Source organism: Carcharhinus amblyrhynchos, chromosome 10 (genome assembly GCF_965287045.1).
Source record: "Carcharhinus amblyrhynchos chromosome 10, sCarAmb.v2.hapA, whole genome shotgun sequence".
NCBI classification, from domain to species: Eukaryota; Metazoa; Chordata; class Chondrichthyes; order Carcharhiniformes; family Carcharhinidae; genus Carcharhinus; species Carcharhinus amblyrhynchos.
Window position 1 is genome coordinate 28,498,422 of NC_137333.1, and position 16,092 is coordinate 28,514,513.

General features: G+C 47.3%; 1 protein-coding gene across 1 annotated transcript in view; it reads right to left on the reverse strand.

The window, feature by feature from the left end:
• Positions 1 to 16,092, reverse strand: part of LOC145349481 (cilium assembly protein DZIP1-like) — a 390,694-nt gene that overhangs the window by 287,699 nt on the left and 86,903 nt on the right. Inside the window, exon 5 of the mRNA XM_080198019.1 lies at positions 14,352 to 14,473. Within this exon, the coding sequence (XP_080054145.1) occupies positions 14,352 to 14,473 (122 nt within the window). The remainder of the gene's footprint in view (positions 1 to 14,351; positions 14,474 to 16,092) is intronic.

The following is a 16,092-nucleotide window of genomic DNA, read 5'->3' on the forward strand; positions in this document are numbered from 1 at the left end:
CATAGGGGCGGTGGGTTCAACTGCATAGAAAATAATGAAAAAAGTTTTAAAGTTTTGGTTTTGTTAAGGGGGGGGTCGTGTCTCACTAACTTGATCAAGTTTTTTGAGGAAGTGACAAAGATGATTGATGAGATTAGGGCAGTGGATGTTGTCTAGATGGACGGCACGGTAGCACAGTGGTTAGCACTGCTGCGTCACAGCTCCAGGGGCCTAGGTTCAATTTCCGGCTCGGGTCACTGTCTGTGTGGAGTTTGCACATTCCCCTCATGTCACGGACATTCGGCCTCTGATCTTCGGGTAAGCATTCTCCAAGTTGGCCTTCACGACACATGACAGCGCAAAGTTGCTGAACAGAGACTGATAGTCAAGTTCCACACACATGAGAATGGCCTCAACCGGGATCTTGGGTTCATGTCCCACTATCTGTAACCCCCACGACCTGCCTGGACTTGCAAAATCTCACTAACTGTCCTGTCTGGAGACAATACGCATCTCTTTAACCTGTGCTTAATGCTCTCTCCACTCATATTGTCTGAATCTTTAAGACTTGATTGGGTGTAAAGAATCGCATTCTAATCATCATTGGCTTCGTTACAGGGAGGTCGTGCCTTACGAATCTAGTGGAATTTTTTGAAGAGGTGACAAAAACGGTTGACGAAGGACAAGCCGTTGATGTCGTCTATATGGATTTCAGTAAGGCGTTTGACAAGGTCCCTCATGGTAGGCTGATAGAAAAGGTGAAGGCTCATGGGATACAAGGCCAGGTATGTAGATGGGTGGAGAATTGGCTTGGGAGGAGGAGACAGCGGGTAGTAGTGGAAGGCTCCTTTTCCAATTGGAGGTCTGTCACCAGTGATGTGCCGCAGGGCTCGGTACTAGGACCTCTTCTATTTGTGGTATATATTAATGACTTGGAAGAGGGGTGTGATCAGCAAATTTGCCGATGACACTAAGATGGTTGGATTGGCGGGTACTGAGGAGCAGTGCCTGGCAATGCAACAGGACATAGACAGGCTGGTAGATTGGGCAGATAGATGGCAAATGGAATTTAATCCGGAGAAATGCGAGGTGATGCACTTTGGCCGGAATAATGTGGAGGGGAGTTATACGATAAAAGGTAGAACTATCCGGAGTATAGATACGCAGAGAGACCTGGGGGTGCAAGTGCACAAGTCCCTGAAGGTGTCGGTGCAGGTGCAGAATGTGATGAGGAAAGCGTATGGTATGTTAGCCTTCATAGGAAGAGGTATAGAATATAAGAGTAGAAGTCTGATGTTGCAGTTGTATAGAACGTTGGTTAGGCCTCACTTGGAGTACTGCGTCCAGTTCTGGTCGCCGTACTACCGGAAGGATGTAGAGATCCTGGAGAGAGTGCAGAGGAGATTTACCAGGATGCTGCCTGGTATGGAAGGGCTGTCTTACGAGGAAAGATTGAACGAACTTGGGCTGTTTTCCCTTGAGAGACGTCGGCTGAGGGGGGATCTAATAGAGGTTTATAAGATTATGAAGGGGATAGATAGAGTAAATGGTGGTAAGCTTTTTCCGCTATTAGAAATGGATAGAACGAGGGGTCACGGGCTTAGGGTGAGGGGGGCTAGGTATAAGACAAATATTAGAGGGCAGTTTTTCACGCAAAGGGTAGTGGGGGTGTGGAATGCACTGCCGAGTAAGGTGGTGGAAGCGGGCACGCTAGGGTTGTTTAAGAGTCACTTAGACAGCCACATGAGCGGTCTACATATAGGGGGATATAGCAGGCCTTACTAAACATTGTAGGCTTGGGATTCCGTTTTTGCCTCAGGGATGTTACAGTCTTTGCCTGTTTAATAATGAATTTTTTGTCTCCACAGGCATTTAAGTCCACCTTGTTGACCAGCAAGGGGCATGCATGCGGCAGGTTGTAGTGGGCTGCTCTTGGACGTTGTTTCGGGAGTTGCCTATTGCTTCATGTCGTTAGTGTGCTTAAACTGGACCATCTCGAGGGCAACATGACAGCTCAGAGACTATCTCTGTTGCTGTGCGGACACATGGATTTGGGCCTGTGTCTGTGGGAGTTTGCACGTTCTCCCCGTGGTTGCGTGGGTTTCCTCCGGGTGCTCCAGTTTACTCCCACATCCCAAAGATGTGCTTTTAGGCTGATTGATTGGGTAACAAATTGTCCCTATATTGGACCTCCCTGATCCTCGCACATTAGGCGTAGACTAAAATCATGAATAGGTCACTGAGACAATGGGACGGCGGCGCGGGCTCGTTGGGCCGAAGGGCCTGTTTCCCGTGCTGTGTTGTTCTTTGTATTATTCTATAAATTGAGTTTGTATTTTTATATGCCCTGTTTGTGATTAGAACTCACACTCACCTGACAAAGGGGCAGCCAGCGCTCCGAAAGCTAATGGCTTTTGCTACCAAATAAACCTGTTGGACAATAATAAATCAAATCAAATCAATGGGGTTGAGAAACTTATCAGCCACGATTGAACAGCAGAGCAGACTCGATGGGCAGAATGGCCTAATTCTGCTCCTATATTTTCTGGTCTTATGACTCGCGCTGGGCTCATCGACACACTCTACAAAGCAATGCACTGATACTTAAGGCACTAAAAGATGTTCCATATGAAACATGCCATTATGGAATCTCCAGGCATGTGCTTCACTTGAAGTGGTCGCAACTGTGTGGCGTTAACAAGGGGGAGCTACATTTAAACGCTCTCAACGCACTCACAGCCAGTCACACCAAGAAGATGGCAGTAGGTAGACCAGATGCATGGTGTGTGGCAGGAGAGTTCAGACTGCTGAACATCGTGGAAAAGAGGCAGGCCATCCTGTACCCCCAGACAGGAAGACAACACAGCAGCAAGGACTCCAATGCGGCCTGGGATGCAGTGGTCACAGCAGTCAGTACCTTTGGTTTGACACGCAGGTTTGGCATCCCCACATCATTGACATGCAGGACCAGAGGCCAATGCCAGAAGATGACCAACTTAATTCGAGCTGCAAAGGTGTCTCACCCTGGCATCACTCCCATTCATCACACCTAGAATGTTCACCTTGATCCATCCCCTGACACCCTGTGCTCACATTCAAGTTTCAATCATCCCCTCATGTCACCGCAGGAGAAGATGATACATAATCACAGAAAGCAGGAGAAGACACGCAGTGGAATCCCTGATTGCATCTCCTAACTTCTTGAAAAACAGGGAAACACCTGAGGGGATTGTGAGTGACTGTGATGTCAACGTGTCCCACCACAGAAGTAAGAATCCTACAATACCTTCATCCATGTAGACCTTTGTCAGGTAAGTTCCAAGTTACACTTTCGTCCCTCCCTGGTACTTATCCATGCCTCTTCACTTGCAGGAGCAACATTGGATGAGGCCAGGCCCTCAGGAGTCCATCTTTCCCGGGACCCTCACAAATACCTCAAAGGAAAGCCCGAAGGAAACCATCATCCAGGCATCAGAGGCATCGCCCACAGTATCCACCAGCAGAGAGACTCATGCTTTGGTGGCTGCGATTAGAGACAGAAGGGTCACTTTCTGGTGAGCATCACATAGCTGCTGATGCACATCAGGTGGAGGCAGGAGCATCGAAGGGATTGGGTAAGTGGAGGTCTGCCAGATCCAAGGAAACAACTAGTCCCAGCAAGATGCTGGGCCGCTGTAAAAGGTTCTCACAGAACTGCTTTTGATGGAGAAGCAGAGCCAGGGATCGCAGGAGGGAATGTCAGAGACATTCCAGCAGCTGTCAGCTATTTAGAAGGGTCTAAAAGCTTCCAGTTGAAGGAGATGGTGTCAACTTGCGTGGTACCCAGGCGAACACTGCAAGTTGAAAGCCTTTGACAGGAAATGGTAGCTATGGGTGGCACGGTCCAAAACATGGTTGAGGACAATTGCTTTGGGACTGGGGTAATGGTCGCAGTGGCCAATTGCAAGAGGCATCCAGAGCGTGGCGCAGACAGAGACAGCAATTGTTGATGGGCTCCAGAGCTTAGTCCAGACTCAAGGGGCTATCACTGAGGGCTTGCACAATGGTGCACTCACAGCTGCGCCTCCTGGACTCGCAACATCAGATGACAAAGAGGCTTCTGGAGCTCAGTCCAGCTGCCCTGCCATTTCATGGGAGTATCCCAGAAGCACAGCTGATCCATGGCATCCAAAAGTCAGCCTGGTCCCCCACATAGGTCCAGCCCTTCAGGGGATGTGCATCAAGGGCATCAAAAGCCACCCGGAATGGAACCCAGGTGACTGACTCCACCTCTGATGTGCATCCTCGGGAGTCACTTAAACATAGCAGCAGACACTGTAGAATGAAGAAGTTGTAGGGTCACCAAGGTGGTAAAGGTAAAGGCAGACACTGTAGTTAGGGAAAGAATGCACTATAAATCATATCAGTTAAAGATTATTGCACTCTGCAGCCACAGCTCCTCAGCCTGTGACCCGTCTGCCACGGGAGTCTCAGCCGCACCTGCAGAGTCATGCAGCATTGTGAAGCACAGACAAGGCCTTTCAGCCCACCAAGCCTGTTCTGATGATAACTGCCACTGAAGTTGCATGAATCCCATCTCTCAGCACCTGTGCCATATCCCTGGATGCTGTCGTTCTCCCAGTGTTCAGCTGAGTATGTGGACTGGTCACAAGGTTATTGTCCCCCACTGCATTCGTCCCCCACCAGCAGTGCATTCCTGACCCCCACCAGCGCTGGATGTAGACTGACCCCACAGATCACGCTGAGACCCTATCCTGTGCCTTGCAACTGTGCCTTCTCATCATCGTCTCCCCAAGCAAGGGAACAGCTGTTCCTGATGCACAGCTCCCACGAACCCATGCATCCCAACCATGTCCCCCACTCAGCCTCTGCTGCACCACAGGAAACAGTCCAACCACTCTTCTACACCACTGCTTGAAGCATTGCAACATATGGTTGTGACCCTGATTCTCACTCGGTCATAGGCCTGGGCATCTGCGTGCATTCTGAAGACAAACAGGAATCAGACTTTGGCAGCACCAGGGTAGCATCACAGCTTGCCTCACAGCAGGTCATCAAAACCCTCTTGCCTGGACAAGTCACTTGCTAACATGGCAAACACAGGCACATCGCCCTGCTGTGATGTCAATGCCACCCTCCGGCTGGGGGCAGGGTTTGTGTCCTGCCAGGAGTTTGGACAAGGGTTATGGAGGGGAATTTGAAAGGGTCCTGGTCAATGTTGGAGGAGAGGGAAGGGAGGGAAATGGCGAGGTGTTGCAGCTGCCAGACATCACGCCCTTAATGTTGGCGAATCCACTGCTGTTGCAGGCAGGGCATTCCACACTCTTACTACTCTCTGAGTAAATAATCTACCTCTGACATCTGTCCTATATCTATCATCCCTCAATTTAAAGTTACGTTCCGTCATGCTAGCCATCTACATCTAAGGAAAAATGTTCACACTGTCCACCCTATCTAATCCTTTGATTATCTTATATGCCTCTATTAAGTCACCTCTTAACCTTCTTCTCTTTAATGAAAACAGCCTCAAGTCCCTCAGCCTTTCCTCATAAAACCTTCCCACTATATCAGGGAACATCCTGGTAAATCTCTTCTGCACCCTTTCTATTGCTTCCACATCCTTCCTATAATGCAGCAGGAGAATGGTGAGGTGGTTGCAGCTGCCAGACACCACACCTTCTAATGTACAAACCAAGTGGCAATGAGGGCCTCACCGGTCCTCCGGGCCTGACAGATCATTATCATTATCGCCATTCCAAAATTCTCCAGGTCATCCTCAACCTTGTCCTTCACATTCTCCTGGTCTGCCTCTTCTGCTAGAGTATCTGCCTGGCCCTCCTCCGTCTCATCCAGGCTATCACTACGCTGCTCTGCCAGGTTGTGGAGTACATAGCAGATGACCACAATGTGGGAGATCCTCTACGGGCTGTACTGCAGGGCCCAACCAGAGCAGTTCAGGCAGCGGAACCGCATCTTCAGTAGGCTGATGCATTGCTTGATGATGGATGTGGGCCTTATTATGTTAGGTCTCTGTCTCCCCGTTGGCATCATTAAACTTGTATCCTTTATCCCTTATCAGCCCTTATCACCCCCAGCCATCCCGGCAGCCCAGAGTGGTCCTCAAAGAGCTGGGCATTGTCCAAGGACCTCAGGATATCGCTGTCATATACAGTCTCCAAGAAGCATGCAGACATCTCCAGGATGTTGGCTGCATGTTCAGAGAGTGGAACTCCTTCCCATTGAAAAAGGGCACTCCCTTCTTCCTCCCTGTTTCCAGACAAAGCTCAACATTTGTGACATCTATAGCCTTCTGTGGCATGCCAGCAATGGCGGAGCCTTCAGCCCAGGCATCTTGTTGGGTCTGGCTCCAGTCAAAATGGATGTACTGGCCTCCCGGACAGACAGAGCATTCATTACCTCCCAGATGCACATTTGGTCAACAACTGCAAAATGTCACACAAGTCCCCATTCAAGCCCTGGAATGACCCAGAGGCATTCAAAGTAAGGGCTGCCATCACTTTCAATGCCACCAGAAGCAGGTTGTTTTCCTCCCCCACAAAGTGCCAGATCTGCAAGGACATGCCACAGATGTTGCATAATGTCCTTACTGAAGCGGAACCTTGTAGCACATGGAAGGACGTGTGCCTTTAAAGCTGGAGGCACTGTCATGCCATAAGCGGCAGTGCTTATCAACCACTACAACAGCAACAGCGATTGCTGTTAGCTCCTCTGGCTCAATTCCGAGATTCATTTTTGCTCTGGGGAGATGGGAAGAGGGGGAGGGGAGAAGGAGAGAGGGAGAGACAGTTTATAAGGCTATCCATTCCAGAACTTTCAACCTTCTCAGTACCCAATGTCTCCATGCATCTGAACCACGGCAACCCTAACCATCCCCAGTGCCGTAAGCCACCTCAGTTGAATGCCGATCTATTAGCACATCAATACCTCAGTGGCCACTAGTACTACATGATAATCAATGGCCTCCCACACGCCTGCACCTTCCCTTTACACACACCACCAGCGCCCCCCCCCCCCCCCCCCCCCGCCCCCCCGTCACCCACCCCCCTCCTAATACCACAAGCCATTCGTGGCAGTGTATGGCAGACCGGGCTCAGCACTCTGGCGCTCAGATAGAGCATAAGGGTGGCTATGGGACAGGTCTCTTAAAGGAACACATGCAGTATAAACTTACATGTACCCACTTGGACATTTGGTGCAAACCAGCTTCCAGACCTAGCATCCAGATCAAGCAGTTTGTGTGGAAGTGACCTCCTAACTTGCATTCAATGGATGCCCATTGTAGGAAGCACTGCAGAGTTCATGAAATGCAAAGAGCAGTGTTAACATCTGCCGAGCTCCCTTGATTGGATGCTTGTGACTGTTAGTGGGACCTGGGATTGGATGTCCACAGTAAACTTCATGGCTCCATGGTCTTTCCAGCTGAAAAGTGACAGGGTGGAATGTGTAACATTAGCCTTGACCTCTGGAAACCTCTTGTGGGGTGGGAATGGTTGGGGGGATCTTTCAGCAGGCAAGAAGAATGATGGCCACACGACCCCAACCCAATGGTGAATCCAGCGAAGCTAGAGCAACCCCCCTATCCCCAAAGCACATGGGAGCCCCCACCCCACGATACCATGGCAGCGCTCACCCACCCTCTTGCACCCTGAAGGTGCACAGCAATACTCACCTCCTCACTCGCCCTTGCAACTGCTGCACCAGAACCATACGTTTTAAGAACAATAGTGATTTTTTTTTAAAAATCTCATGCTGATCAACTTCAAGCCCATTCTGGGCATGAATCAGTTTATGCCATTTGAAAGAGGCTGGGAGACTTGCAAACTATTTGGCACTGGATGCGAAATGGATTTTCAGGATCACATACTATTCTCCACGCCAGTGCAATCTAATAATGTAGTGAGGTTGGAGAATCCCTCCAGTTATAGAGGGATATAGACAGGTTAAGTGGACAAAATCTTGGCAGATGGAATGTCATTCATGTTAGAAAATGTGAACATAAGAACATAAGAAATAGGAGCAGGAGTAGGCCATCTAGCCCTTCGAGCCTGCCCCGCCATTCAATAAGATCATGGCTAATCTGTCGTGGCTCAGTTCCACATTCCCGTCCTCTCCCCATAACCCTTAATCCCCTCTCTTATCAAAAACCCATCAACCCGCGTCTTAAAAATATTTAGCGAGGTAGCCTCCACCACTTCAACGGGCAGAGAATTCCAGAGATTCACCACCCTTTGAGTGAAGAAGTTCCTCCTCAACTCCGTTCTAAACCGCCCCCCCTTTATCTTGAGGCTGTGCCCCCTAGTCCTACTATCCTTTCTGAGCGGGAAGAGTCTCTCCACCTCTATCCTATCCATCCCATTCATCATCTTATACGTCTCAATGAGATCTCCCCTCATTCTTCTAAACTCTAACGAGTACAAGCCTAATTTATTCAGCCTCTCCTCATAGCTCAACCCCCTCAACTTCGGCATCAGCCTAGTAAACCTCCTTTGCACTCCCTCCAAGGCCAAAATATCCTTGTGTAAGTACGGCGCCCAAAACTGCACACAGCACTCCAGCTGCGGCCTCACCAGTGCCCTATACAGCCGCAGCAAGACCTCCCTACTTTTATATTCAATCCCCCTCGCTATGAAGGCCAGCATCCCATTTGCCTTCCTGACCACCTGCTGCACCTGCAAGCTGGGTTTTTGCGACTCATGCACAAGGACCCCGAGGTCCCTCTGCACCGTCGCCTGCTGCAGTTTTTCGCCACGCAAGTAATAACCCTTCCTACCATTATTCCTACCAAAGTGGGCCACCTCGCACTTGCCAACATTAAATTCCATTTGCCATTTCCTGGCCCATTCGCCCAGCCTATCTAGATCCTTCTGCAGACTCTCCACACCCTCCGCACAATTTGCCGTTCCACCAATCTTGGTGTCATCAGCAAATTTCGACACTCTACACTCGGTTCCCTCCTCCAGATCATCTATATAAATGGTAAATAGCTGAGGCCCCAGCACCGACCCCTGGGACACTCCACTAGTCACCATCCGCCAATCCTAATAGCACCCATTGACCCCCACTCTCTGCCTCCTATTTGACAACCAATCCTCTATCCACGCTAACACCCTACCCCCAACTCCATGTCCCCTGACCTTCTGCAATAACGTCTTGTGAGGTACCTTGTCAAACGCCTTCTGAAAATCAAGAAACACCATATCCACCGGCTCTCCTCTATCCACCACCCTAGACACATCCTCATAGAACTCCAGTAAATTTGTCAGACACGACTTCCCTTTAACGAAACCGTGCTGCGTCTGCTCTATCAAGCAATTCCTCTCAAGATGCCTCGCTATTTCCTCCTTGATGACGGATTCTAACATTTTACCTACAACAGACGTTAAACTAACCGGCCGATAATTCCCTGCCTTTTGCCTGGCACCCTTCTTAAACAACGGTGTAACATTAGCCGTTTTCCAATCTTCCGGCACTTCCCCGGAATCCAGCGACGTCTGGAAAATAACCACCAAGGCATCCACTATCACCTCCGCCATTTCTTTCAGAACCCTCGGATGCATTCCATCCAGTCCTGGGGACTTGTCCACAATCAGCCCCTCCAGTCTGTTGAGCACTGCCTCTCTAGTAACAGTAATGTCATTAAGACCCTCCAGTCCTACCACCTTTCCATCTCTAACACCCGGCAAATTATTCACGTCCTCCTCCGTGAAGACCGAAACAAAAAAGTTATTCAAGACCTCAGCCATATCCCCATCCCCTACCACTAAGTCCCCCTTCTCATCCTCTAAGGGACCAACGTTCACCCTAGCCAGCCTCTTCCTTTTTATATATTTATAAAAACTCTTGCTATCCTTTTTTATATTAAGCGCTAGCCCAGTTTCATAGTTTCTCCTACCCTTCTTTATCAACTTCTTTGTCAATCTTTGTTGATATTTAAACCTCTCCCAATCCTCTTCTCGCCCACTACTCTTAGCTACTCTAAACGCCTCCGCTTTTAATTTAACACTTTCCTTCACCTCCTTCATTATCCACGGCTTATTACCTCTCCTCCTACGGTCCTTTTTGACCATCGGAATAAATTTCTGCTGAGCACCAAGAAAGATCTCCTTAAAGATCCTCCACTGCTCCTCAGCAGACCTACCTTCCAACGCGCTCCCCCAGTCAACATTCGCCAACTCTTCTCTCATCCTACCGTACTCCCCTCTGTTCAAACAAAGGACGCGCATCCGGGAACCCACTTTCTCCTCCTCCATCAGCACCAGAAACTCTGCCATACAATGATCGCTCTCCCCAAGAGGATTCTTCATCGCAAGGTCCCTAATTCTACCCGCCTCATTACATAACACCAGATCCAAGATAGCTCGCTCCCTCGTCGGCTCCAACACACACTGTTCCAGGAAACTATCCCGGCAGCATTCCAAGAACTCCTCCTCGAGCCCACCGCGTCCAACATGGGTCGACCAATCTATATGTAGATTGAAATCCCCCATAACTACGGCCGTCCCATTCCTGCACGCCGCACTTATTTGCGCGTTAACAGCCCGCCCCACCTCCAGATCATTATTTGGGGGCCTATAGACGACACCCACCAGCGTCTTCCTCCCTTTGCTGTTCCTAATCCCTACCCACAACGATTCCACTTTCTGCTCCTTGGTTCCAATATCATCCCTTGCTACCACCCTGAAGCTATCCTTAATCAGCAGAGCTACGTCCCCCCTTTTTCCCTCCCGCCTATCCTTCCTAAACACTTGATACCCCTGGACATTCAGCTCCCAGTCCCTGTCACCTTGCAGCCACGTCTCTGTAATGGCCACCAGATCATATCCATTTGTGCTGATCTGCGCCACCAGCTCATCCACTTTATTCCGAATGCTTCGTGCATTCAGATAAAGTGCCTTCATCCCAGCCTTCACCTGGACCCTATTTGTGCACTTTGGTGGAAAGAATAAAGGAGGTGAATATTATTTACACAGAAAAAGACTGCAGAAAGCTGCAGCACAGTGCAATTTGGGTGTCCTTGTGCATAAATCAGAAAAAGCTAGCTTGCAAATTCAGCAGCTAATAGGGAAGGCAAATGAAATGTTGACCTTTTTACTCTAAATGGGAATGGAGTATAAAAATAGGAGAGGCTTGCTAAAACTGTACAAGATAGTGGTTAGACAGCAGTTGGAATACTGTGAAGAGTTTTAGTCCCCTTATCCATGCAATGATATAGGGCATTGGAGGCAGTCCAGAAAATAAATCACGAGGTTGATCCCAAGTACAGAGGGATTTTCTTATGAGGAGAAGTTGACTAAATTGGCCCTGTACTCTACTGCAAAGTTAAGTAGAATGTTAGAGTTTGGTGTGTGTAAAATGATTTAAAAATTGTAAAATACTAAGAGGAGAAAGCATGTCATGGTTCTGTTAAAAAAATTATTTCTTTTCTTTTGAGGAAATGCAAGTTTATGCAGTACACAGACTGAAACATTGTATCAAAGGGCCAAATAACAGGGTTGCTTTGATAACAGGCTTCAGGCATTTGAATCAGAATATGTTTTTGAATTTTAACCAAACAATCTAAACTAGGCATTTGAATAACAGCAGCCTATCAGATTCGAATTTGATATTTGGTAATGTGTAAATCAATCCTATTGTGGAGATGTTGCTATGTCATCAGGGGGTATAAGAAACAACTCCTAGCTCCAGAGAGCCAGCCAGCAATTGCCTCTGCCACAGCTCATAGCTTCACAGAGACAGCTAGTAACTGCCAGCATAACAGCCACATTCATGTCTTAAAAGAAAGCCTTATCTAGTAGTGAAGACAGAAGATTCCAGAAGATAAACATGGTTGTATTTTGAGAGTGACTAAAAGTTCTATTTTTTTGTTACTAAGTGGGAATTGTATTTATCTAAATAGCATTCTATTAGAACTTTATTAGTGTTTTATTCGGTTTGTTAATGGTTTAGTTAACCTGTTTATTGTTAGTTAGATAAATAAAGTGCTACTTGTTGCTTTTACAGAGACAGTGTCAGGTAGTTATTTTGATTTAACTACTAAAAGTTGCTGAAGCACACATATTACCCTTCTCACACACTTTAATAGATTGAGGCGATGTACTTCTCTTTTATGGTTGAGTGGCACAGTGGCACAGTGGTTGGCACTCTTGCCTCACAGAGCCAGGGACCCAGGTTTGATTCCCGGCTTGGTGACTGTCTGTGTGGAGTTTGTGTGTTCTCCTTGTGTCTGTGTGGGTTTCCTCCAGGCGCTCAGGTTTCCTCGCAAAGTCCAAATATATGCCGGTTAAGCTGATTGGCCATGGTAAATTGCCCCTTCGTGTCAGGGGGCCTAGCAGGGTAAATACATGGGGCTATGGAGATAGGGATGGGTGGGATTCTGGTTGGTGCAGGCTCGATGAACCAAATGGCCTCTTTCTGCACTGTCGGGCTTTTATGATTCTAGGAATGTTAGTTCTCAGAGAAGAGATCAACCTCCCCCTTCATAACAACTCACAGAAGTTTAGAACAATGAGAGGTGACATTATTGAGACATTGTCAGGGAGCTTGACAGGATAGAGGATGTGAGGTTGTTTCCCCTCGTAGGAAAGTCTAAGACCAGAGGGCATAATCTCAGGGTTGGGGGTCACCCATTTAAGACAGATGAGGAGAAATCTCTTCCCTCAGAGGGTAGTGAATTGTGGAATTCTTTACTGCATAGGGCTGCAGAGACCAGGTTGTTGAGTTTGTTAAAGGCAGTAGGAGACAGATTTCTCATCAGTAAATGAATCAAAGGTTATTACGATAAGGTGGGTAAGTGGAGTTGAGGATTATCATATCAGACCAGTCATTATCTCATTGAATGGCAGAGCAGACTTGATGGCAGAATGGCCTTCCTCTGTTCCTACTTCTTATGGTCTTATGGCCTGGCACTTGTGTGGCCCAGATGTTACTTGCCACGTGGGTATTGCCCAGTTCTTGCAGCATTTGGACATGATCTGCTTCAGTATCTGAGGAATTACGAATGATGCTGAGTATTATACAATCATTAGCCAACATCCCTATTCCTAGCCTCATAATGGAAGCAAGGTCATTGATAAATCTGCTGGATGGTCCTGGAACACTACCCTGAGAAACACTTGCAGTGATGTCTTATAACTGAGATCATAGAGTCATAGAATCCTTTGGTGCAGAAGAAGGCTTTTTGGCCCATCGAGTCTGCATCAACCACAATCCCAGCCAGGTCCTATCTCCACAGCCCAATGCATTTATCCTAGCTAGTTCCCCTGACACCAAGGGGCAATTCAGAATGGCCATTCCACCTAACCTAATTGCAGATGATTGACTTCCAAACACCAGAACCATTTTCATTTGTGCCAGGTATAATCCGAATATTATGGACCAGTGAGTTTCATATCAATGGTTGGGAAGCTATTGGTGAGGATTCTTAGGGATAGGATTTACAAGCATTTGGGAAAGCATGGCCTAATTAGGGAAAGCCAGCATGGTTTTTTGCAGGCACCACACAAATGCAAGGCAATGACCATCACCAATGAGAGACACTCTAACCACTGGCTTTTTCTGATTTATGCACCATTGACATTCAATGGTATTACCATCACTGAATCCCCCACTGTCGACATCCTGGGTGTTACCATTCACCCAAAACTCAACCTGACTCACCACATTAACATAGTGACTACAACAGCAGATCAGAGGCTAGGAATATCGAGGCGAGTAATTCACCTCTTGACTCCCCAAAGCCTATCCACCATCTAGAAGGCTCAAGACAGCACTGCGATGGAATACTCCCCACGTGCCTGATAGGTGCAGCTCCAACAACACTCAAGAAGCTTGACACCATCCAGGACACAGCAGCCTGCTTGATTGGTATCACATCTACAAACGTCCACTACTTTCACTATCAACGCTTAGTAGTAGCAGTGTGTACGATATACAAGGTGCACTGCAGCAATTCACCAAAGATCTTAGATATCACCTTCCAAATCAACGACCACTTCCATTTAGAAGGACAAGGGCAGCAAATACAAGGGAACACTACCACCTGCAAATTCCCCTCCAAGCCACTCACCGTACTGACTTGGAATATATCACCATTCCTTCATCGTCTACACGGCCTACATGTTCTACATGGCCCCGGAGCAAAAAAGTTAAACAATCCTGATCTACTTATTTAAGAAAGGATGTAAATGTATAAGAACCACTTCAGAGGAGGTTTACAGATGAATGCCAGGAATGAGTGGGATGGCTTATGAAGAAAAGTTGGACAGGTTAGGCGTTTATTCACTGGAGCATAGAAGATAAAGTAAAAATTTGCTTAAGTCGGTTTATCACAATTTGCACTTGAGTTACCATACCTGAGAATGTTTTCTAAAATATAGCTGCTTCTCAGCTTCCAACTGGGATTGAGTATTTTGCAATTGCTTTCTCAATTGATCAATTTCATCCTTGATTTTGTCCGATTGATTCTTCTGCTTTTCTATTAACATAACAATTACATAAAATGATTTTTGAATATATACTGAATCTTAATATTCGAAACAAGTCTTAAGGCCTATGTTTGAAATCCAGAGGTTCCAGATGATCAGAATTGAGAACAAAGCGTAAGAACAGAAAGAAATTTAAAAGCATCAGAAAACAACTAGACAGATAGTTCATCTTTAAAACTAGATAGACAAAAAGAATCTACTTGGTACAAAAGAACAAGGTTCAATTAGGTTGGCTATAAGACGTTACTATCAAATATGAAAGTTAAAAGGTATCTTCATTGCAATCTCACAAATGTATCTTTGAAAATCTACTTAAAAGTTTTGGGCTAAAAGAATATGGGAGTGATTCTCTCAGCCCATTGCACTGCCAGTAAACCGTGTGACACCAGTGGAGGTCGTTTAGTGCCATAGTGTCCACAAGCCTCCGGACCCAGGATTTCTGCATTGTCAGCTCCTCGCCAGAAATCAAAGTGGAGCTGATTAAAATATTAAAATTTAAATCTGCATCCTATTAGAAGACTCAGTTTTCCAGGCCCACGAGCCTCCCCACTCCCTGCCATGGGCCAGGAATGATTTACTCCAGCAAAATTTACAACAGCTCTCCACCAATGGGGAACTAGAAGCCCAAACCGGCTGGAGAGAAGTGAGGCCACCGAGGGTTCCCCAACAGATTGGGTGTGGGGGGAGGACGGGCAATTTGCCCCGGCACTGCCTGAGGGGCAAACTGGCAATGCCCAAGGACACCTTGGCACTGCCCATCAAGCAGAGGGAAGAAAAGGGTTGATCAGGGATGGCCATCAGGGTGGGCGGGGGGCTGGGGGGAGGCAGTCGGGGAGATCGGGGCCAGCCCAGAGACATTGGGGAGGCCAGCAATTGGGAGGGTGAGGGGCTCTGCAAGCTAGGGATGGGGGGGGGTTGCGGGGCTGGCCAGTGATTGAGCAAATTTGGCACTAAGAATGTTTTTGGGAGAATCCCAGCCTATGTTCTTATACCAAACAAAGCATGTTTAAGAATATGAGAATAAAACAAATAGAAGCAGAATCAGTCAAATAACCATCTGAACTAATTCCCCATTCAACAAGATCGTGGTTGATCTTTATCTGAACCCTACTTTTCCACCTGATTATCACATCCATTGATTCTCCTAGAATTCAGAACTTTTTCTCATTGAATGTATTTAACAATTGAGCATCTACAGTCATCTGGGGCAGAGAATTCCAAAGTTCCACAACTCTTAGAGTGAACAAATTCCTCCTAATTTCAGTCTTAAATGATCAATGCCTTTATTTGAGATTAGAGTTAGACCACCAAATCAGGAGTAATAACTCTCAACATCTACTCTTTCAAGGTCCCTCAGAATCCCATATATTTGGGCACCGTGGTAGTCCAGTGGTTGGCATTGCTACCTCACAGCTTCAGGGATTCCGATTCAATGGGCCTCAGGTCACTGTGTGGAGTTTGTACATTCTCCTCGCGTCAGCATGGGTTTCCTCCAGGCACTCCAGTTTCCTCCCACACTCCAAAGATGTGCGGGTTAGGTTGATTGGCTATGCTGAATTGACCTAATGTCAGGGGATCAGCAGGGTAAATATGTGGGGTTACAGGAATA